The sequence below is a fragment of the Trachemys scripta genome, chromosome 5 (assembly GCF_013100865.1).
Source record: "Trachemys scripta elegans isolate TJP31775 chromosome 5, CAS_Tse_1.0, whole genome shotgun sequence".
Taxonomy (NCBI): Eukaryota; Metazoa; Chordata; order Testudines; family Emydidae; genus Trachemys; species Trachemys scripta.
The window spans coordinates 87781997-87805881 of record NC_048302.1 but is presented as its reverse complement, the minus strand read 5'-3'; the positions used below and the strand labels follow the sequence as shown (position 1 = coordinate 87805881).

The 23885-nt window shown below is 43.1% G+C and overlaps 1 protein-coding gene across 1 annotated transcript in view; it reads right to left on the bottom strand.

Annotated features, from left to right (window-relative positions):
• The window catches only part of LOC117878353 (cyclic nucleotide-binding domain-containing protein 2-like), a 140932-nt gene extending 126543 nt beyond the window's left edge, over nt 1-14389 (bottom strand). The window contains exons 1-2 of the mRNA XM_034772524.1: nt 14237-14389; nt 10979-11178 (exon numbers count right to left, since the gene is read on the bottom strand). Of these exons, the coding sequence (XP_034628415.1) occupies nt 10979-11178; nt 14237-14389 (353 nt within the window). The remainder of the gene's footprint in view (nt 1-10978; nt 11179-14236) is intronic.
• Between the last annotated feature and the right edge of the window lie 9496 nt (nt 14390-23885).

Here is a 23885-nt window from a genome sequence, read left to right as displayed (position 1 = left end):
CTATTGTCTGCCGTTGCTGTGACGGGGGAGGGAGGGGCCTGACGACATGTACCCAGAACCGCCCGCGACACTGTTTTGCATCATCCGGGCATTGGGATCTCAACCCAGAATTCCAAGGGGCGGCAGAGACTGCGGGAACTGTGGGATAGCTGTGGGATAGCTACCCATAGTGCAATGCTCCGGAAGTCGACGCTAGCCTCGTACTGTGGACGCGGTCTGCCGACTAGAGCACCTAGAGCATTTTATTGTGTGGACATACACAATCGGCTGTATACAACCGATTTCAATAAAACCGGCTTCTATAAATTCGAACTAATTTCGTAGTGTAGACATACCCTAAGAAATTGTTAAATGTAAAGAGCAATATACCCCCACTTGCCTTACTTATGTGAGTAGTCCTTTGAAGCTTAGACTTCTGGGGAAAGGGGCATTGACTGGTTTTAACTGTTTCAGGAGGCCTGGGAGAACAAAGCCTCCCAATCTGTGTAAAGAGTCATCCTCAACTGACTCAGGTCCCTCAAATGGGCATGAGATTTTAACCATATGGAAGATGAGTGAGGTGTGGTAAGCTTAGTGTGTGTGATGTTTTTTTCTGAATGATTTTGTCCTAAATAAATCTACTATGCTTTCTGGAGGCTGGCTGGTCAATGGTAAACCCTGTCTTGGCCCATGGTAGGCAGCCAAACAGCTGGTGGTGGACTTAGGTTAGACCTGCTGGGATAAGAACAGTGAATTGCAAGGGAATTGCAACCCTAAAGCTCTGGTCTGCAGGGAAAGGAATGAAGGTCCCCACACAGAGAGGTGATGGCTAGAGGCCTGAAACCTAAGCAGGTATTCTTCAGGAAACCATGAAGGGAGCAAAGGTGCAGTTAACTCCAGAACCATAAAAGTATCATCCCCATTTTATGAGTTGTAGCCAATTAGCTTGTGTTTGGTAATATGTGATTTAGGAGTTGGGGATGAGGGGTTTATTAGGCTGTGGCTATACTCAAAACTTCAAAGCGCTGCTGCAGGAGCGCTCCTGCAGCAGTGCTTTGAAGTGCAAGTGTGGTCCCACGTCAGCGCTGGGAGAGAACTCTCCCAGCGCTGCAGGTACTCCACCTCCAGGAGGGGATTAGTTTACAATGCTGGGAGTGGCTCCCAGCGGTAGGGCACTGTTTACACTGGCGCTTTACAATACTGTAACTTGCTGCACTTAGGGGGATGTTTTTTCACACCCCTGAGCGAGAACGTTACAGCGCTGTAAAGCGCCAGTGTAACCATAGCCTTAGTAATAAGGGGAATAATAGGTAAGAAATTAGTGGGAAAGCACTACAGGGAGGTAGAACTCACAGGCATGTATTAAAACAACAAGGAGTCTGGTGGCACCTTAAAGACTAACAGATTTATTTGGGCATAAGCTTTCGTAGGTAAAAACCTCACTTCTTCGGATGCATAGAGTGAAAGTTACAGATGCAGGCATTATATACTGACCCATGGAGAGCAGGGTGTTACTTCGCAAGTGGAGAACTAGTGTTGACAGGGCCAATTCAATCAGGGTGGATGTAGTCCACTCCCAATAATGGATGAGGAGGTGTCAATTCCAGGAGAGGAAAAGCTGCTTCTGTAATGAGCCAGCCACTCCTAGTCCCTATTCAAACTCAGATTAATGGTGTTAAATTTGCAAATGAATTTTAGTTCTGCTCTTTCTCTTTGAAGTCTGTTTCTGAAGTTTTTTTGTTCAATGATAATGACTTTTAAATCTGTAATAGAATGACCAGGGAGATAGAAGTGTTCACTTACTGGCTTATGTATGTTACCATTCCTGATGTCCAATTTGTGTCCATTTATTCTTTTGCAGAGGGACTGTCCGGTTTGGCCAATGTACATGGCAGAGGGGCATTGCTGGCACATGATGGCATATATAACATTAGTGGATGTGCAGGTGAATGAGCCCTTGATGGTGTGGCTGATGTGATTGGGTCCTCTGATGGTGTTGGGTCCTCTGATGGTGTTGCCAGAGTAGATATGGGGACAGAGTAGGCAACAAGGTTTGCTACAGGGATTGGTTCCTGGGTTGGTGTTTCTGGGGTGTGGTGTGTAGTTGCTGGTGAGTATTTGCTTCGGGTTGGGGGGGTTGTCTGTAAGCGAGGACTGGCCTGCCTCCCAAGGTCTGTGAGAGTGAAGGATCATTTTCCAGGATAGCTTGCAGATTGTGGATAATGCGCTGGAGAGGTTTTAGCTGGGGGCTGTATGTGATGGCCAGTGGTGTTCTGTTATTGTCCTTGTTGGGCCTGTCCTGTAGTAGGTGATTTCTGGGTAGCCGTCTTGCTCTGTCAATCTGTTTCCTCACTTCCCCAGGTGGGTATTGTAGTTTTACGAATGCTTGATAAAGATCTTTTAGGTGTTGGTCTCTGTCTGAGGGGTTGGAGCAAATTCGGTTGTATCTTAGGGCTTGGCTGTAGACAATGGATCGTGTGATGGGTCTTGGATGGAACCTGGAGGCATGTAGGTACGTATAGCGGTCAGTAGGTTTCTGGTATAGGGTGGTGTTTATGTGACCATCACTTATTTGCACTGTAGTGTCCAGGAAGTGGATCTCTTGTGTGGACTGGTCCGGGATGAGGTTGATGGTGGGGTGGAAATTGTTGAAGTCCAGGTGGAATTCTTCAAGGGCCTCCTTTCCGTGGGTCCATATGATGAAGAGGTCATCAATGTAGCGCAAGTAGAGGAGGGGCACTAGGGACGAGAGCGGAGGAAGCTCAGAACAACGCTTAGCCCCGAAGCTAACAGCTCTCCCTAATATATTTCTAGTTTGTGCTGGGGTGTCCTTATTTTGCTCTATTGTGTAGCTTTCCTGTTAACTCTTCCCCCAGCCACCTATTCAGTTTGATTAGTACAGTCATACATGGAATTTTAATAACCTGCTATAGTTATACAATAACTACCTCACTGCCTTACAATACTCATATAGATGATCATCAGGTGGTTATTAATTAAGCATCTCTTGATGTGTCTCCCCAGCACACAGGCCCACTGATACCTTTTTGTTATAGGATATACTGATATACCCTGAGACTTATGAACATGCAGAGAGATTGCCACGTTTTTCCCTTATTTGTAATTCGACACCCCACAAATTTTGCGCATCATCAGAGATCTACAACCTATCCTGAAAGATGATCCTTTACTCTCACAGATCTTGGGAGACAGTCCTGTCCTTGCTTACAGACAACCCCCCAACCTAAAGCAAATACTCACCAGCAACCACACATCACTGAACAAAACCACTAACCCAGGAACCTATCCTTGTAACAAACCCCGATGCCAACTCTGTCCACATATCTATTCAAGTGACATCATCATAGGACCTAATCACGTCAGCCATACCATCAGGGGCTCGTTCACCTGCACATCTACCAATGTGATATATGCCATCATGTGCCAGCAATGCCCCTCTGCCATGTACATTGGCCAAACCGGACAGTCTCTACGCAAAAGAATTAATGGACACAAAACTGACATCAGGAATCAAAATGCTCAAAAACCAGTGGGAGAACACTTTAACCTGTCTGGTCATTCAGTGACAGACCTGCAGGTGGCTATATTACAACAGAAAAACTTCAAAAACAGACTCCAACGAGAGACTGCTGAGCTAGAATTGATATGCAAACTAGACACAATCAACTCTGGTTTGAATAAGGACTGGGAATGGCTGAGCCATTACAAACATTGATTCTATCTCCCCTTGTAAGTATTCTCACACTTCTTATCAAACTGTCTGTACTGGGCTAGCTTGATTATCACTTCAAAAGTTTTTTTTTTTTCCCCTCTTAATTAATTGGCCTCTCAGAGTTGGTAAGACAACTCCCACCTGTTTATGCTCTGTGTGTGTGTGTGTGTGTATTATATCTATCTATCTATCTATATATATATCCTCAATATATGTTCCATTCTATATGCATCCGAAGAAGTGGGCTGTAGTCCACGAAAGCTTATGCTCTAATAAATTTGTTAGTCTCTAAGGTGCCACAAGTACTCCTGTTCTTCTTTTTGCGGATACAGACTAACACGGCTGCTACTCTGAAACTTGTAAACCAGGAAAATCTTCTCAAAAAAGTCAGGGGTCGTCTTATACACCGGGTGTCGTCTTATAGGGCGGGTGCTGAAACTTCCGAGCCGGACTGGAGAATCTGCGGTCACCGCATATGGTGGGGGGGAGCTCAAAAATGGCCGCGGCCGCATGAAAGCAGCAAGGGCGGAGCAAGCTGCAGGCGTCCGGGTCGCCCGGGGTATGGAAAAAAGAGAGAGAGCGGCGCTGTGCCCAGAAAAACACGCCTCTTTCACCCGTCTGGCCCGCCCTTGTATCCTATTACCATACCTCCTTCTCTGCCTCTCAGATCTCGCTCCTGAGGACTGCAGTGAAGCGGCGCAGGCGCGCATGTGCGAGATCTGAGAGGCAGAGAAGAAGGTAATAGGATACAAGGGCGGGCCAGATGGGTGAAAGAAGCGTGTTTGCGCTACCGCTCTGATAGTCTTGGAGACAGGGAGGGCTGGGCAGGCAGGGAGAGCTGACCAATCCAAGCAGGCTTTGTATACAACAACCAGCCAATCACCGGTAAGGTACATCGCTTGCCGTGATTGGCTGGTTGTTGTATACTGGGTACCACATACAGTACAGCACCAGTATCTGTACCTGTTCATACAGTATAGCACCAGAACATACAGTACACTATACAAATGTCCAACAGTCAAAACCCCATCATGGCTCCACCAGCAAGAAGAAAGAAATATGAAGCCAGTTTCAAACTTAAAGTTGTAAACTTTGCCATGGAACATAATAACTGTGCTGCTGCAAGACAATATGGAGTAACAGAAAAGATGGTTCGGGACTGGAAACCAAATGAAAGAGCATTAAAGAGTATGCCAAGGGGTAAGTGTGCATTAAGAAGAGGCACCCCACATTGGCCAGAACTCGAAAAACATGTAGCAGACATGGTGAATGAGCATCGCCAAAACGGTTATGTAGTGACACGAAATAAAATACGTTTGTTTGCACTTCAGTGGGCCAAATCTAACCCAGATCACAGCAACAGATTTAAGGCCACTGTATCCTGGTGTACTAGATTCATGGAAAGGCATAATATGGTACTGAGGCAAAAGATGAAAATTGCCCAAAAATTACCTGCAGCTCTTGATAGCAAAGTAAATAGTTTCCATCGATACGTAATACAACAGCGCACTAAACATGGCTATGCGTTAAGTAGTATTGGAAATATGGATGAAACTCCAATGAATTTTGATATGGTTGGAAATAAAACTGTCCATCAAAAAGGTGAAAAAACAATTTTAATTAAAACAACAGGACATGAGAAGTCCAGTTTTACAGTGGTACTAGAATGCACAGCTGATGGCGCCAAACTGAGACCAATTATTATTTTTAAAAGAAAAACAATGCCGAAACTCAAGTTCCCTGTTGGTTGTTTTGTACATGTGAATGAAAAAGGCTGCATGGATGAAGAAGGGGTAAAGCTATGGCTTGATAATGTATGGAGCAGGCGACCAGGTGGACTTATTCAAAAATGTAGTCTACTGGTGTGGGATATGTTCAGGGCTCATTTAACTCCCAGCACCCCAAGCAAAGGCTGGCAAGACTAAACACAGATGCGGCAGTTATTCCTGCAGGATTGACATCTTTGGTACAGCCACTGGATGTGTGCCTAAACAAGCCATTTAAAGATCGCATTCGAGAACAGTGGAGTGAATGGATGGTTAGCGGCGAAAAGTCATTCACAAAAAGGAGGAAACATGCGTGCTCCACAGTTGGATGTTTTGTGCAAGTTTGTCATAAAAGCCTGGAATGATATTGATGCAGAAACAGTAATCAAGTCTTTCAAGAAGTGTGGCATATCAAATTCATTAGATGGTATGGAGGACGACTACTTGTGACAAGATGAAGAGGAAGCCGAAGCTGAGACCACACCATCTGATACGGAATTCGATCCATACAATGACTGCCTTACAAATGTATCACAAGATGTCATTGATGTACTTATGATATCAGATGACAAACAGGAGGATTTTGAAGGCTTTTAAAGGGAAACTGTCACGCCAGCAAAACCTGTAAAAATACCGTAGCTTGCAGTTATGATGGGCGTTGCTAACTCGCCAGGGACTTGCCCGGCACTTGCTCTCTCTCTATTGTTTGTTATCTTCCTCCTATCATCATCAGTTCCAGTTTGGTTGACAGCTTAGAAAACAAACAGCATGGCAGCTCCCATGGGTTTATTGTCTTATCCTTCCCTTCAGCTTTAGAGTGAATTAGGAAAAGTTTAATCCACTTGCACTGTTTTATGTTTACATGTTTGATGACAAACTGCCTTATGTTTATAAGTGACAGTTTTCCTGCTAAGTACCTGCATGTCATAAGCATTTGAATTAAAATTACCATATTGAAATCAAATCTGATGTTTTTTTAATTTTTATTTGGTGTGCGTTGGAAGAGGGGTAGTCTTATACGGCGAGTATATCCCAAACTCTATATTTTAACTGGAAAAGTTGGGGGTCGTCTTATGCGCCCAGTCGTCTTATACGCCGGAAAATACGGTATATAACATTACACATTACCTCAGTTTATAGTTTCCTGATTCCTTATGAAACGTTAAAAAATGTATTGGATGCCCAATACAACCTTATGGTTTTAAGAGTGTTTTGCCCCACATTCATGTATTGATTTAAAATATAACTCATGCATATTAATCTGAAGTTATTAACTATTTTCCATTAATAATCACTTTTCATGAAGGAAGAAAAAAAGATACATTAACATCTTTTCTGTAGGGCTGTAGATAAAAATCATAGTTAAAAATTAGAGACTTGCTACTGGATTTCTAATAATGTGACCCATGGTAACTGCAAAAAAACAAAAAACAAACAAACAAAACAAACAAACAAAATCAGACGACAACCTATATTTGCCCAAAGAAAAATGTAAGCTAAGGGGGGACGGGGACGTTTTAGTTAATTTCATAAACAATGCTAATTTGCCTTGTTTATTTAACATAATATTATTGGTCTTTCTTCTCTGTCATACTTTTTCTTTACTCTAATGAAAAGAGCCATAGAATTTGAGGTTTACACACAGCAGTTGGGACTCTGATCCTATATATATATATATATACACACACACACACATACACACACCCCCCCCCCCCCACAAAATACCTCTATAAAAAGGATAAAAAGATTGATTTTTTTTTTTTTAAACTCAGATGTTATGTCATAATATAGAAGTCCATCATGTTGTCTTTTAAAGTGTTCTGCTTTAACAGGACCGATGAGTTCCTGAGTCTGTCAGCATCTCTGCATCCATAAACCTTTGTAATTTTTCCATCACTTTTAACAGGATATCAAAGGACAGATAGCTGAAAACACTCTTAACCAGTTGATATCTCCTCTATAAAGTGTTCCCTATTTCTACTTCAGCAATGCATGAAACAAGTTAAAAATTACCCTGTTTAATTGTGATTTCACTGGTGAAGAATGAAACAATTTTACATCCTTTTCATTTCTTAGACTTCTCAATACATCTAAACTAGTTTATGCTAAACTACAGCTATTAATAATTAATTCAGATACTAACCACTTACCATTAACTAGCCATATAATGGGTTAAGGGCTTCTAGAAATAGTGGGGAAAGGCATATGACCGAGAAAATGAGTCCATGAATAAATGAGAACGGAAAAGATTAAATTGTGACTACTCAGAAATAAGTAGTTTACTAAAGTTCTCTTAAAATTCGTTTGGAGGGCTAAGTTGAGTCAGCTCATGGGTTAATCAGTTTTTTTAAAGTAAAGATATCCAGCTTGTGCTCCAAAATCTAGCCTTTTAGTTAAAAGAAAGTAGGTCTCTCGCCCTTACAGCTGTGAAGAAAACTTTCAAAGTGTAAACTGATGCAGTGATGTTTGACTGCAGCTGCAGACAGTCGGAAACCAATAACTGTGAGAGGTAAAGCCTAATGAAGATCACTTAAATGATAAAATGATTTATTATTCCCATTCTTTCAGTATTGAGAGATTCTTGAGAATTTCACAATTTTAATTCCTTCCTTTACCCCCAATAGCACTATCTTTCCAAGTAAGGAAAAATGGACAGAAATCTTCAGTCTCATTCAACACTGCTTTCTAAGAACTTAGAACTTCTTCCATTAAATCAAGGGGAGTTTTTCCATTGCCTTCAATGAGAGCAGGATCAGGTCCTATATATGTAGGGATTTAATATTGAACAACAGAGGCACTCCATCCCATCTTGAGCTGTATGCGCTCTCTGTCCTTGTCCAATTCAGGGAATAAGAGCCTGGCTGGAAGAACTGACTGTAGAACTCCTCCCTACCAGCACAGAATAATCAATCTCTAGACTATTGGCTTAGGCCAATGTTTATTTGTTTCAAAATTATTTGTTTCTTAAATTACTAGACTTTTAATGTATGTATTAAAAGTAATACAATAAGCATTGGAAAAATCTGTTTTTCTTTAGCCCAGAATGAATTACTGTTATTCACAGCATATTTTGCTGCTCCATTAGGGCCTGATCCAAAATCCATTGAAGTCAATGGAAGTCTTTTCATTGGCTTAATGGTCTTTGGATCAGGATCCAAGCAATCAGTTAAATGTATATACTAATGGACATTAGTAAGTCCAAAAAAGCTATATGGACACATCAAATATCTTTTCTAAAGCTGATGAATTGCTTTTTCCCAGAACAGTACATCTGAGAAATCATAAAAGCTTAGTACTAGAGAGACAATGGTTTATTCTTTTGGGGCTTGCACCTGCTCCTGTTAAAGTTAATGGGAGTTTTGCTGAACACAATTAACAAATATACACAAAGTGAGATAAGGTTTGCAAGGAAAAAATATGGAAGAAAAGACAAAAGAAGTAGTTAATACTTGGCCACAGGGTTTAACATTCTCATCTTCTGTTTCCCTCATGTCTAGTAGCCAGACTAAATAAAGCACAGTCAACGGGATTGTTGATTTTACTATAAGTTTTCACCCATTGCTGGCTGGTGATGAAAGTGAACTTTGCATGGGAGTAGGAAGTCCAGAGAGTCTGTTACATTCTGGGGCAGGGCATACTTATTCGGGCCGCTTCTGTAACTCACAACCGCTCTCCATTCCGAGATGTGATGGTCAGACACTAGATATCTTCTTACTATACAGATGGCTGTCTTCCATTGCCCTGGAGCAGGAGATCACACTTCCATTTGTGGATCTCCAAAATAATAATGTTCTCCACAGGTTGCCGTGCCTGAAATGACTTAAAAACTAGAACTAGTGACTAGACTATAATATCAAGTTTAATGATATGTTATGACTAGGGCCCTACCAAATTCATGGTTCATTCTGGTCAATTTCAAGGCAATAGGATTTGAAAATTAGTCAGTTTCACATTTTCAGTAATTTACATCTGAAATTTCAGGGTGTTGTAACCATGGAGATCCTGACCCAAAAGGAGGTTCTGGAGAGGGTACACAGCTGTTGTAGGGGGGGAGGGCTGTGAGATTGCCACCCTCACTTCTGTGCTGCCTTCAGAGCTGGGCTCGGAAGGCAACAGCCATGGAGCTTCCTGCAGCCAGAGGAGGCTCCTGGAGGTGGAGGTGGGTTCGATCTCCCGCATGCTGCTGAGAGTACCAGCCGGGGGCTCCTAGTTGCTAGTCCTGGCTGGGCTGGGGAAGGACAGGACTACTTCTTCCCCTGCACAGCTGCTCTAGGGTACCTCTTTTAGCAGAAAGCACCGTACACACCAAACACACACACACTTCCTGCCTGCATCCCTCCGCAGCTACAGGAGGAGGGGTCACTATACGGGGACTGTCCCCCCTTCCAGATGCAATTATTAGCTTGTTTCAATAAAATAAAGAAAGGTCATGTGAACTTAACAGGACTTATTGATTGACACTTTACATCAGCAAATAACACTCAGGGCTCAACTCCCTGATTGGTAGATATGGGCATCCGAGAATTGGTTTAGACAGAGCTCTCTCTGCATCCATGGAGTTCATTGGAACTGTCATACAGAACTGACATAGCCATGCAAGGTGCGGGATTCTGCCTTCCACTGAGTTCCAAACTGAAGCACAGGCAAACTACTACAGTCTTCTTTCGTAATATTTTTGTAAGTAGGAATCTCCAGCCTACAGTTCTTGTCAAAATCATGAATTGCATTAAGCAAGGTAAAATCCACCATCAACAGGCGCATTTGTGCAGGGTCAAAAACACGCTCAGCTTTTAGGAACCTTGCTGCAGGTTGTTGAAATTTTTGAGCCGTTTTTGCTAGATCACTTGATTCTTCCCCATAGCAGTAGTGTTGTCTGAGCTTCTTTGCCATGCAAGAAAACACCTGCTGAACACTGGCATTTAACTCCACATTGTCAGGATGATTTTTGTTTGACTGTGCTTCAGCCCAGAACAGTACAACCATTACTTTATTGTAAGTTTGGTGGATTGTTACATGTCGAAATTAAAACCAAGTGATTAAGTCCATCAGTCCTCTGGCATTCTTGGCAATGAACTGAACTTCCTCGTTCAGCTGAGGATTGTTTAGAAGGGTTGAAAGTTCTGTTAAAACCTGCGTTTTTTATCTCAGTGTCAGCTCTTCTGAGATGAACTCAGAGTAGTATTTCAGGTGAGCTGCATGGTATTATACCGTCCGAAACCAAAATTCCAATGAGTAATTACTGGCTCTGAGGGGAGTGCAATTTTTTGTTCCCCGATTTCTATTGTGTTTGCAATATGCTGCCTGTATCAAAGTTTGCAGCTAGGGCAGTGTTTAAAAATCTTTTTAATGTAGCTGACCAGTTTACCAAACTTGCATCTCCACAAATCACTGACAAGAAATTATATGTGCATTACATGTAATATGGACAGCATTTGGCATTCGACCTTAGAGAACAGATTTGAAAGATTGTGTCATGAAAGTTCCATTGTCACTTACAAACCCAGATACTCCATCAAAGTCTGCACCATATTTTGAAATGGTTTTAATTATCTCTTGAGAAACTGTAGTGTAGTTAACAGCATCAAAGTAAACGCAGTCGGTGAGCACTGTTAGCTTTCCTGTCTGTACCTCTTCGGCCTTGTCAGAAATAAAATCAAACAGAATGTGCAGTACATTTGTCTTGCTCATCTGTGGACTCATCTGAAATAATTACAAAAGACTCACGTGAGTTAATTTGAGACTTCATCTCCTCAAAATGCATAGTACACACCTTTGGAAGGTAGAGCTGTTGTAGCTTATTCGCACTTGGTAAGCAACCAGCATTTTGTACATTACGTGGAATGAATTCATGCAGCTTTGGGTAATCAAGTTTTTCCCATGGTATATTAGCACTTGCAAAGCATCCACAAGTTCCAGGCTAGCTAAATGCCGGGTCTCCTAACTCTCTATCGTCTTCTTAAAAGGAGATTAAATTAAAATTTGTTTTTTAAACTTTTCCCAGCGATATGCTATCCGCAGCCTTCTTTCTGCTTCGATGGGTTTCTGAGTGTAAGTGGCACTGAACCATTGCCTCAAATGCATGATCCAACGAAACATTGCCGCTTGTACAAAATAGTTTGTCACCATCGGCATGCAGAATTTGACTTCCAAGTTCTTTCACACGATCCGCTGCAGTAATTATTGTAGAGGTTTGTGATTTCCTTTGGACACTCATTTTAAAGTCATTTCACTTGTCTTCTGGTAGGCTGCCAATTGAGATCATTATGCTACAAAACCACCCCAATGTCCATATGTACCAATCAGTGAGTTGAGCCCTGAATGTTATTTGCTGCTGTAAAGTGTCAATCAAAAACTCCTGTCAAGTTCTTGACCTTTCTTTTTATTTTTATTGAAACAAGCTAATAATTGCATCTGGAAGGGAGGGCAGCTCCCTGTACAGTGACTCCACCTCCCATGGCTGTGGAGCAATGGGGGCAGAAAGTGAGGGGGGGGGGAACGTGAGCAGCAGGTGAAGCTTCCCTTGGGGGAGGCTAGCCTCCTGCCACAGCTCTTCTGACTGAGGACCTGCTCCTGCTCGCTGCTCTCAGCCCTCCATGGACCCAGCCATTGGGGGTGGGGGGAGAAATCAGAGCTGGGCCCCAGGTGGCCTCGGCTGGGACCGTGGTGAAGCTCTCTGCCCTGATTGGAGGGAGCTCCAAGCCCCAAACCCCTCCCCCATTCCACCCCTCCGGGAACCCCCTCTGGCTGCAGGAAGCTCCAGGGCTGCTACGCAGCCCCAGAGCTACCTGCAGCTAGAGAACGTACCTGGAAGTGGGTCTGATCTGCCCCACCCCCCAGCTCCTCAGAGCAGATGTGCAGGGGAAGAGGAAGTCCTGTCCCTCTCCAGCCCAGAGGGGACTAGCAGCAGGAGCCTGGGGCACAGTAGGAGCCCCCACCTGGGGCACCCCCAGCCCTACCCCTTCCTGCCAATATTCTAGCTTTCATGGGAGAGGTCTGATTTGAAGGTCTGTGAAATGTTTTTCACGGCCGTGAATTTGGTAAGGCCCTAGTAATGACAAAAGGGGACAGTAACTCAGGTCTGGTCTATACTACCCGCCTGAATCGGCGGGTAGAAATCGACCTCTTGGGGATCGATTTATCGCGTCCCGTTGGGACGCGACAATCGATCCCCGAATCGGCGCTCTAACTCCACCAGCGAAGGTGGTAGTAAGCGCCGCCGACAAAAAGCGGCAGAAGTCGATTTTGCCACCATCCTCACAACGGGGTAAGTCGGCTGCAATACGTCGAATTCAGCTACGCTATTCACGTAGCTGAATTTGCGTATCTTAAATCGACTCCCCGCTGTAGTGTAGATGTACCCTCAGTTTATAACAAGGTCAGTTACTGGGAATATGTCCCAGTTTGTCCATGAAGATAGTCTCAATCTCCGGAGCACCCTGGCATCATGCATCCTGCTAGTGCATCCCATGTTAGTGTCTATGAATCTGCCCCCGTAGTTAACGAGGGCCTGCATAACAATATAGTAGTATCTTTTGAAGTTTATGTCCTCATGTGCTCCATGCAGAGGGAAAACTGTTGGCACATGAATCCCATCAATGGCCCTGCACAGTTTGTAAAGTTCATTCTCTCAAAGCCAGCAATTGTCAGGAACATTTGTAATGCCCACCACCTTGGGTACATCATCACAGTCCTGATAGCCTCACCAACCTCTGCCACAACACTGCCCGATAGTTGCTTTGCCAACTCCACGCCGGTTATTCACAAACCGGTAGCAGTCTGGGGTAACAAGCTGCCGATGGCTATAGGTAAGGCCCTACTTGAATCGTGGGATGATTGTCAAATAATTGTGACTGAGTTGCAGACAAGACATGGAAAAAAAAAATCAAATTGCAAAAAAGTAGTAATGGTCTTTTATTAATTGTGGTAATTTGGAAAAGCCAGAGAAGACCTATTTGTTTAAGAAAAATTTGCTGGAACAATATAAACACTCAAGTATTATGTTATGCCTTCAATTTTTTGATAACTGGACAATTTTGCTGCAACTCTATTATATTCATTAATGCATGGGGCTCACAAGGGGAGCCCCAGCCACCAGCCCCATCCATGGCAGGGTTCCCGCCGTCAGTCCCTCGGCTGACACTTGTAGTAGAAGCCTAATATTGCAGGATCTGCACTATCACGAATTAAGTAGGGTCTTAGCTATAGGGGTATGGAACACTGTCCATATGAGGAGAAATTAAAAAAGATTGGGACTGTTCAGCTTGGAAAGGATAATTAAGGGGGGATATTACAGAGATCTATAAAATCATGAATGAGGTGGGGAAAATGAATAAGGAGATATTGTTTACCCCTTCACATAACACAAGAACCACAGGTCTCCCAATGAAGTTAATAGATAGAAGGTTTAAAAACAAACAAGAGGAAGTACTTCTTCACACAGCCAACCTGTGGAACTTATTGCCACGGGATGTTGTGAAGACCAAAAGTATAACTGGGTTTAAAAAAAGAATTAAATGAGTTCATGGAAAAATCCTCCATCAATGGATATTAGCTAAGGATGGTCAGGGATGCAACCCCATTGTCTGGGTGTCCCTAAGCCTTTGACTGCCAAAAGCTAGGACTAGACAACGGGGGATGGATTGCTTGCTAATTGCCCTTGTACGTTCATTCCCGCTAAAGCATCTGGCATTGGTCACTGACAGAGACAGTACTCTTGGCTGGATGGACCATTAGTCTGACCCAGTATGGCTGTTATTACCGTCTTATAGTTACTCATTTCTGGATTGGCATGGCCTCCCTCAAGTGGATGTTGTGGGGCTAGAGGGCTGGGGAAATCTGAACACAAACCTCCAGAAACATCTGCTTCTTCACGTGAAAAGTCTGGATCCACTACTTGTTTTCCCAGGTCCATGTGATGATGTGATCCCACCAGTTTCTGCTTGTGGCCCTGCTTCAGAAGCACTGGCCTGCATGGGGGACTCTGCAGCTAAGGCAATATGCATAAGCGGCATCAGCTAGTATGCACACCCCTCTGAGAAGTGCCTTTGAGAGGTCAAAAAGTGCCACTCAAATGTCCAACAGCATCTTGCAGATGCTCTGCCTGATTCCCAAAATAGGACAGAGCATGAGGTAGAGAAGTTCATCCTCCAGTTTAGGTCCATGCTGCTGGCTCCAGTTGCTGGGAGCATGCGGGCACAAAATGGCTCGGCTGGATGCATTCACAATCTAAAACCACTCAACAACCTTTTCAGTCCTGCAGAAGTTGACAGACAGACAAGTTCTCCCACAATCCACTGTGAATAAAGCCCTAGAGAGTCTACAACTGGATAAGGTGCTCGGATCTCTGGTATGTGATGGTATAGGCCCATAGAAACTGAAGTTCTGACTTGGGTCCATGCATGTTTGTGAGGCCCATGTTTCCAATGCAGGGTGAATGCTCAAACATGGGCTTGGAAACACAGAGTCTGCAGGCATGGGTCACACAGACTCAGGCTTACTATGCTGTGTAGCCCCTAGACGCTCTAACTGCGCTAAAAAATTGTGAATTGACTTTTTTCTTTTTAATATGTTGACAACTATGCATAGATCCCATTGTAAGCAGCTAGGCTCCACTTCTACAGCAGAGAGTCACCCAATCCTGCCTGTTTTATATAAAGAGTCAGTTAAGCTGGAGGGGAAGAAAATAATTTTACTGAACATCCCTCAAAATCCTAAAGCCAATTTGGTCCATAGCAGTGTGATTATGATGGACAAAAGTTTATTAAGTAGAAGGCGGTGGCCAAAAAAAAAAAATGTTTTGTAGGCATAGCTCCGTATGCTGAGGCTAGCTCTGAGATCAGTCCTATCAAAACTATCCTAGAACAATGGGGTACAAAACAAGAGAGCAAAATTCAGTGAGCAAGAATACTGGCTGTCTCTTAATAAAAGATCATATATAAAAATCCACCCAGTAAGCCTGTTAATATTGTCAAGGTAGTGTGCTTAATGCGGCATTTAAGAATTCATAAGAGCATGTCGCAGAAGTAATTTAATCCCTATGCTGATTTTTGATGTAAGAGGAGCTGCAAAGAAACTACTCAGTAGTATAACAGAATGGGGTCTTGTGAACTGGGACTGAGATGGCATGTTGCTTTTCACCACTGCTCAGAAGTACTGTAAATACATAAACAAAAATTTCATGAAAATTGTTTCAATGTTCCCCCCCCCCCCTTTGGAAGGAAAATTGGGTGCAAGTGTTAAGCACTTTCTCCCTTTTGAAATGGTTCTCCTTCCCAAAAGAATTTCTAAATATAGAAAACTAATTTATATTTCAGTGTAGTGAATGTGCCTGAGAGGTTTCAATAAGCATGAAATAACACAGAACTGATTAATATTTTGCACAGAGCCTGAAAATTGGCCCAAGTGCACTGACATTTGCAAGTTTAGGCCTGGATCCTGCACCAAATTGCATGAGCAGACCAGCAGTGGTCTGCACTTACAGTGAGTTGCAGGCTCAGGGCCTTATCTAACTAGGCTTTTCTAATAAGTCTATTGGCATGATATTTAAGAACCAAAATAATAATACTTTCCACCCCAAGAAGACAAAGTGCTTCAAAATTCAATACATTAAATCTCACAACACAACTGTGAGGTAGGTATTATTGCTCTCATTTTGCAGCTGGAGAAACTAAGGCACCAAGACATTAAATGATTTAATAAAAAAAGTTTTGCCTGGTCTTGAGTCAAACCCACAAATCCTTCCCTGAGATGCCAGGGGAGGAAGGATACTGCTGGAAATCCGTATTATATGCTTAGCTCTGTTGCTCTCCAAAGGGGCCCCATGAGAAATGTGTGGCTTTACCCAAAACCAAGATTTTTTTTTTTTTCTCCTTCTTCAAATTTTCCACTGAGTTTTGCTCAAGAGAAGCTTAAAGGAACAAGTCACCAAGGTTTTCCTTCTACCTGAAAACTGAAAGTGAAATGGAGAGGGCACAAATCCAGGCAATCTGAAACTAAAAGGAAGTTTGCTGTGCCTTCTTCCAAAAGCTTATGAGTTTAGCACGGCTCTAATAATAGAGCTGTTCAGATTGCTTTTTAAATATTTAATTATTTTGTTTTTATGGAGTTATATTTTAACTATACAGCACCCTGAATGCCTTGGCATTGAACGTGGGCATAATAAATAAATGAAGATTTTATATATATTTGAAGCTTTTTTTGAAAGATCCATACACGTTTTTAAAAGGTAGTTTGTATCTATAAGCCCATGGTTTAAAAAAGTGTCAGAAAAATATTCCGGGCACATGGCACAGAGTGTGCACCATGTACTGTAGCTGAGTCAGACAAATAATAGTTTCTTAATGAGGACTCTGGCACTGACTATGAACCACTGAAACCTCTCATCATGACACTATAAATACTGATGGTGATGAACTGAAGTCTGAGGCAGCAGAAGCTTCAACACATCCTTGAAAGATGGATGGATGCAAAGGCTGGGCAGTAAGAGTGGGAGGATTGCAAGCTGTTTTTTCACATCATAGCTGCACGCTACAACACCTCTGAATTCGCAGGTTTTAAAAAAAAAAAAAAAAAAAAGGAGTCCAATCCAAAACACAGGTACAGTCAGAAAAGGGATAATAGGTACATCCACAGAGTCAATTATTTTTTAAACCTTCCCTGAAGCTATGGGAAAGAAAGTATTGCCCGGGTCCACCCAGTGAGCATGTAAACAGCCTATCTGGGGGATCTTGCTGAATCCACACAGTGGATTTTGACTGATATTCTGTTTGGCCTATATGCTAGGGAAGTTCTGTGCATGCAAAGAGAACAGATAATCAAAGTAAAGTTTCACAATGCCAATCTGTTAGGAGAATTTTGTCAGTGTGCAAGACATTGTATGAAAAGATAAAAAAGTTATAAAGGCAGCTGCTAAGAAGTTCCCTACACAAAATCTCACTGTGCAATATTGCATATTTATTATGCATTTGCAAGCCCCATATATGATGGCTTAATTAATATCTCAGATATTTGAAATTCTGCCTGGCTGAGAACAAAGTCATGCAAATTGTCATCTCAGAGCATTTAAAAAAATATATACAAACCGCTTCATTATTTGTATAGTGTCGAACATTTTTGAAACTCTTGACAAGATCTAAACTAAAAAACAGATTTTTTTAAGCTAAGTCCTTTTAATATTTTGAAATAAAAGCAATGTGTTTATTAATCTTCCTATCAATACCTTCTGCAGTCTTTATGCAGAAAAGACTGCCAGTGAAATAGGGGGACTTGAGTCCCTTCTCACAGTGGTGAGAATAAAGTAACTCCACTGAAGTCAGGTCAAGACAGTGCAATTATTTCTGAAAGCAGCATAGCTAAGGTATTTTCAGTTGTAAGTTATTAATTATTATTATATACTCATCTCATAGTACCCACATTATGGCAGGAGCCATTTTGCGTTAATTCTGTGTAAATACCTAGAAAGCCATAGACAGAGACTCCCTTACCAAGAGGCGTTTACAGTCTAAGCACTAACCTGGCAGAGTCCGGGCATAGAACTGGCATACCAATTATTCCAGTGTAGGGGCATCCTCAGCTGGTCAAGATCAAGTATTCATGGCTCTCTTACACCAACCCATCCCAGCAAAGGAGTCATGGCCAGGGAACTGAGCACCCTTATGCCCTGCTTATCCCCAGCTGCCCACACCAGCTGTAGCATCTCTAAGTTATGTCAGGGTCTGGCCTAACATATGCTCTGGCCTAGGATCAGGGTGGCATAGAAGCCACCACCTTTGCACTCCTCCTAAGCTATGCTGTGCTCCTCAGCTGTAACCGAGGATCTGAGTGTAAGAATTGTTTGTTCAAAATTAATCCAGTTTAATGTTTTGAATCAGTAGCATACCAGGAGACCAGGTCATGGGTGATGTGGCCTAGTGGTCAGAGCAGGAGTCAGACCCAGAGTCAGAGTCCAAATGCCAGAGCAAAGGATCAAAGCAGAGTCAGAGCCAGCCAGGAATCAGAATCAAAGATCAGAACCAGATTATCTGGAGTCTGGGAGGGCAGGAGCAAGGCTAGTTCTGAGGCTGGAACAGGAGGACTAGAACAAGGCCAGGTGGAGGTCAGGGTCAATGCTAGGTACAGGGCAGAAGCAAGGCAAGCACCAGCAAACAGACTCCAGAGCATGTACATTGAACAGCCAGCCAGCAAGCTACTGCAGGGTTTAAGAACAGGCCTGCTAGCTTCCTCAGCCAATCAGGAGAGGCAGTTTGTCAGCAAGCCTAGCTAATATGGCCCAGCTTTTTAGGGCATCAGGAGACTGAGCAGGTGCAGCTGTCGGGCCTTACTCCTGATATCGCAGAAATATATCAGTAAACTTAAGACTCACAAATATATTTTAAAAAATGTGGAAGGAACAGATCAAACCTAAACCTTCCAATCCAGGAAGTTTTTGGAAAGTTTAGGGGACAATTTCCTGGTGCAAGTGCTGGAGGAACCAAGTAGGGGCAGAGCTCTTCTTGACCTGCTGCTCGCAAACAAGGAAGAATTAGTAGGGGAAGCAAAAGTGGATGGGAACCAGGGAGGCAGTGACCATGAGATGGTCGAGTTCAGGATCCTGGCACAAGGAAGAAAGGAGAGCAGCAGAATACGGATCCTGGACATCAGAAAAGCAGACTTTGACTCCCTCTGGGAACTGATGGGCAGGATCCTCTGGGAGAATAACATGAGGGGGAAAGGAGTCCAGGAGAGCTGGCTGTATTTTAAAGAATCCTTACTGAGGTTGCAGGAACAAACCATCCCGATGCATAGAAAGAATAGTAAATATGGCAGGCGACCAGCTTGGCTTAACAGTGAAATCCTTGCTGATCTTAAACACAAAAAAGAAGCTTACAAGAAGTAGAAGAGTGGACAAATGACCAGGGAGGAGTATAAAACTATTGCTCAGGCATGCAGAAGTGAAATCAGGAAGGCCAAAATCACACTTGGAGTTGCAGCTAGCAAGAGATGTTAAGAGTAACAAGAAGGGTTTCTTCGGGTATGTTAGCAACAAGAAGGTCAAGGAAAGTGTGGGTCCCTTACTGAATGAGGGAGGCAACCTAGTGACAGAGGACGTGGAAAAAGCTAATGTACTCAATGATTTTTTTGCCTCTGTCTTCACAAACAAGGTCAGCTCCCAGACTTCTGCACTGGGCAGCACGTGACCAGCCCTCTGTGGAGAAAGAAGTGGTTCAGGACTATTTAGAAAAGTTGGAGAACATAAGTCGATGCGGCTGGATGCACTGCATCCGAGAATGCTAAAGAGTTGGTGGATGTGATTGAAGAGCCATTGGCCATTATCTTTGAAAACTCATGGCAATCGGGGGAGGTCCCGGATGACTGGAAAAAGGCTAATGTAGTGCCCATCTTTAAAAAAGGGAAAAAGGAGGATCTGGGGAACTACAGGCCAGTCAGCCTCACCTCAGTCCCTGGAAAAAATCATGAAGTGGGTCCTCAAGGAATCAATTCTGAAGCATTTAAAGGAGAGGAAAGTGATCAGGAACAGTCAGCTTCACCAAGGGCAAGTCATGTCTGACTAACCTAATTGCCTTCTGTGATGAGAACTGGCTCTGTGGATGAGGGGAAAGCAGTGGATGTGTTATTCCTTGACTTTAGCAAAGCTTTTGTTACGGTCTCCCACAGTATTCTTGCTGGCAAGTTAAGGAAGTATGGGCTGGATGAATGGACTATAAGGTGGATAGAAAGCTGGCTAGATTGTCGGGCTCAACGGGTAGTGATCAATGGCTCCATGTCTAGTTTGCAGCTGGTATCAAGCGGAGTGCCCCAAGGGTCAGTCCTGAGGACCGTTTTGTTCAATATCTTCATTAATGATCTGGAGGATGGCGTGGACTGCACCCTCAGCTAGTTTCCAGATGACACTAAACTGGGAGGAGTGGTAGATAAACTGGAGGGTAGGGATAGGATACAGAGGGACCTAGACAAATTAGAGGATTGGGCCAAAAGAAATCTGATGAGGTTCAACATGGACAAGTGCAGAGCCCTGCACTTAGGACAGAAGAATCTCATGCACTGCTACAGACTAGGGACCAAATGGCTAGGCAGCAGTTCTGCAAAGAAGGACCTAGGGGTTACAGTGGATGAGAAGCTGGATATGGGTCAACAGTGTGCCCTTGTTGCCAAGAAGACTAATTGCATTTTGGGCTGTATAAGTAGGGGCATTGCCAGCAGATTGAGGGACGTGATCATTCCCCTCTATTCGACATTGGTGAGGCCTCATCTGTAGTACTGTGTTCAGTTTTGGGCCCCACACTACAAGAAGATTGTGGAAAAATTGGAAAGAGTCCAGTGGAGGGCAACAAAAATGATTAGGGGGCTGGAGCACATGACTTATGAGGAGAGGCTGAGGGAACTGGGATTGTCTGCAGAAGAGAAGAATGAGGGTGGATTTGATAGCTGCTTTCAACTACCTTAAAGGGGGTTCCAAAGAGGATGGATCTAGATTGCTCTCAGTGGTAGCAGATGACAGAACAAGGAGTAATGGTCTCAAGTTGCAGTGGGGGAGGTTTAGCTTGGATATCAGGAAAAACTTTTTCACTAGGAGGGTGGTGAAGCACTAGAATGGGTTTCCTAGGGAGGTGGTGGAATCTCCTTCCTTAGGAGTTTTTAAGGTCAGGCTTGACAAAGCCCTGGCTGGGATGATTTAGTTGGGGATTGGTCCTGCTTTGAGCAAGGGGTTGGACTAGATGACCTCCTGAGGTCCCTTCCAACCCTGATATTCTATGATTCTAAACAATTCAAATGTTGTGGTTGTTTGGCCACATACTTAGGTAGTTTATTGTTAAAGCACACTGTTTTACACTAGCATAACTTCATTGGAGTAACTCCCAATTTACACCAGAGGAAGCAAGAGCAGAATTAGGCTCTGAGAATGTAAAAACCTATAAGTTAGTGACTACATCTCATTTCATGTCAGTGAACCACCAAGTATATCTATGATGCTACGGAATATTAGTAATAAAAACAAAACAATTTTTGGAAAAATAGTCTTCCGCTTCATAACTCACCTGCAAGATCCTCATTGCAGGAGTCCATAGGCCAGAGACAAAAATCAGTGGTATTACTATGGATTTATATCATACTAATTGAGATCACACTCTTGCATCTGAAGAAGTGAGGTTCTTACCCACGAAAGCTTATGCTCCCAATACTTCTGTTAGTCTCAAAGGTGCCACAGGACCCTCTGTTGCTTTTTACAGATTCAGACTAACACAGGTCCGATACTCTGGTGTCATTTTTCCTTGCAATAGTTAGTGACATTAGAAACACAACAAACCCTGCAGAAGAGAGACGCTGTTGCAATCAACATTATTTTACAAACTAAAATTAAAGCTTCAGTGCACAGGGAAGAAGAGCTAAGCATCTCCCACCAGGCAACAAAGTTGTGTTGACAAGAAGCAGCACCAACGTGATTCAGACAGTGAAAGAGGACAGTCACTTGGCAAGTTAAAAGTTTAAATGTGATCCATAAATATGACAGCTAAAGAACTGACTTCATTTAAGAAAAGAAGTAAATGCAAATGTTGCCATTGAGTTTTCAAAGTTGAAAAATGTTAAATTAACATCCATAGGTACAATCTATGTACAGGGAAGAAGTGCGGGGGGGGGGTGGGTGGAGATCCTTTGTAAGGAAATTATTTACTAAGGCAGTGAGATAAAAATTGGCTGTAAGTAGTGAAATGATTTGGGTGAGAATACAAGAAATGAAAAATAAATGAAGCGCTTAAATACCATGTTGATGGATGTGATATGAAAACAGAAATAATTGCAATAGCCAGCTGCAACAGGCATCTAAGAATGGGAGAAAAATCAAAGATTGGAACAGTCTATTGCAAGTTTTGAAATTAAGGGATACTGTACTGCTGAGGACCCTTATGGAAACATCTGCTGGGTGACAAGCATAGTTAACCATAGGTTATAAGCATAGCCATACCTGTTATGTATTCTGCTTCCAAGGGAGTATTTTAACACTTCAGAGGATGGCTTCCTCTTTCCCCCCCAAATGCATCTGGCCAATCCTGAATAGTGTTACATGAGGACAGGCAGATTCTTTCCCAGCTCAAGCAGGTAATCAGTTTATAGAAGCATGAGGTATAGCTATCTCATAATGGCAGATATTATTACTGGTCATAAAGCTGTCCAATCTCTTTAAAAGGTTTTGTTAACTATTTGACTTGATAGCCTCCTGAAGAAGTAGATTGTACAGATTGCCACGGCTGTATAAAGAACTGTAGCTTTTGTTTGATTGTAATGGTCTACCTTTTAGTTTGTTCAATTGTCCCGGCGACTCCCGCTGTTCTCAAGGACAACAGGATAGGGCAGACCTGGTCAGTTTGCAACATGCCTTCAGAACTTTGCAAATCTCAAGTAAAACTCCCTGCTTCCAAATAAAAAATACTTTGCAATGTCTTCTCAGTGACACATTTGCACAGTATGGTAAGTGGCATGCAGAGAAAAGTAATGACTGAACAGCTTCATATAAGTTGTACCATTAAATGAGATCAAGTATCAGAGGGGTAGCCGTGTTAGTCTGTGGCCTTGTCTTCACTTACCGGAGGGTCCGGCGGCACGCAATCGATGTTCTGGGATTGATTAATCGCGTCTGGTTAAGATGTGATAAATGGATCCCGGAAGTGCTCGCAGTCAGCGCCGGTACTCCAGCTCGCCGAGAGGAGTACGCGGCATCGACGGGGGGAGCCTTCCTGCCGCGTCTGGACCGCGGTAAGTTCGGACTAAGGTACTTCGAATTCAGCTACATTATTAACGTAGCTGAATTTGCGTACCTTAGTCCGAAGTAGGGACTTAGTGGGGACCAGGCCTGAATCTGTAAAAAGTAACAGAGGGTCCTGTGGCACCTTTAAGACTAACAGAAGTATTGGGAGCATAAGCTTTCCTGGGTAAGAACCTCACTTCTTCAGATGCAAGTAATGGAAATCTCCAGAGGCAGGTATAAATCAGTATGGAGATAACGAGGTTAGTTCAATCAGGGAGGGTGAGGTGCTCTGCTAGCAGTTGAGGTGTGAACACCAAGGGAGGAGAAACTGCTTCTGTAGTTGGATAGCCATTCACAGTCTTTGTTTAATCCTGATCTGATGGTGTCAAATTTGCAAATGAATTGGAGCTCAGCAGTTTCTCTTTGGAGTCTGGTCCTGAAGTTTTTTTTGCTGTAAGATGGCTACCTTTACATCTGCTATTGTGTGGCCAGGGAGGTTGAAGTGTTCTCCTACAGGTTAGTCTTCAGCCTGTTTCTCATTTAATGTAAAAAGTGTTTCACACGTGCATATTACTGATGGGACAATAGAGCCGTTAGTTCATTCAGGGTATGTCTACACTACGAAATTAGTTCGAATTTATAGAAGCCGGTTTTATTGAAATCGGTT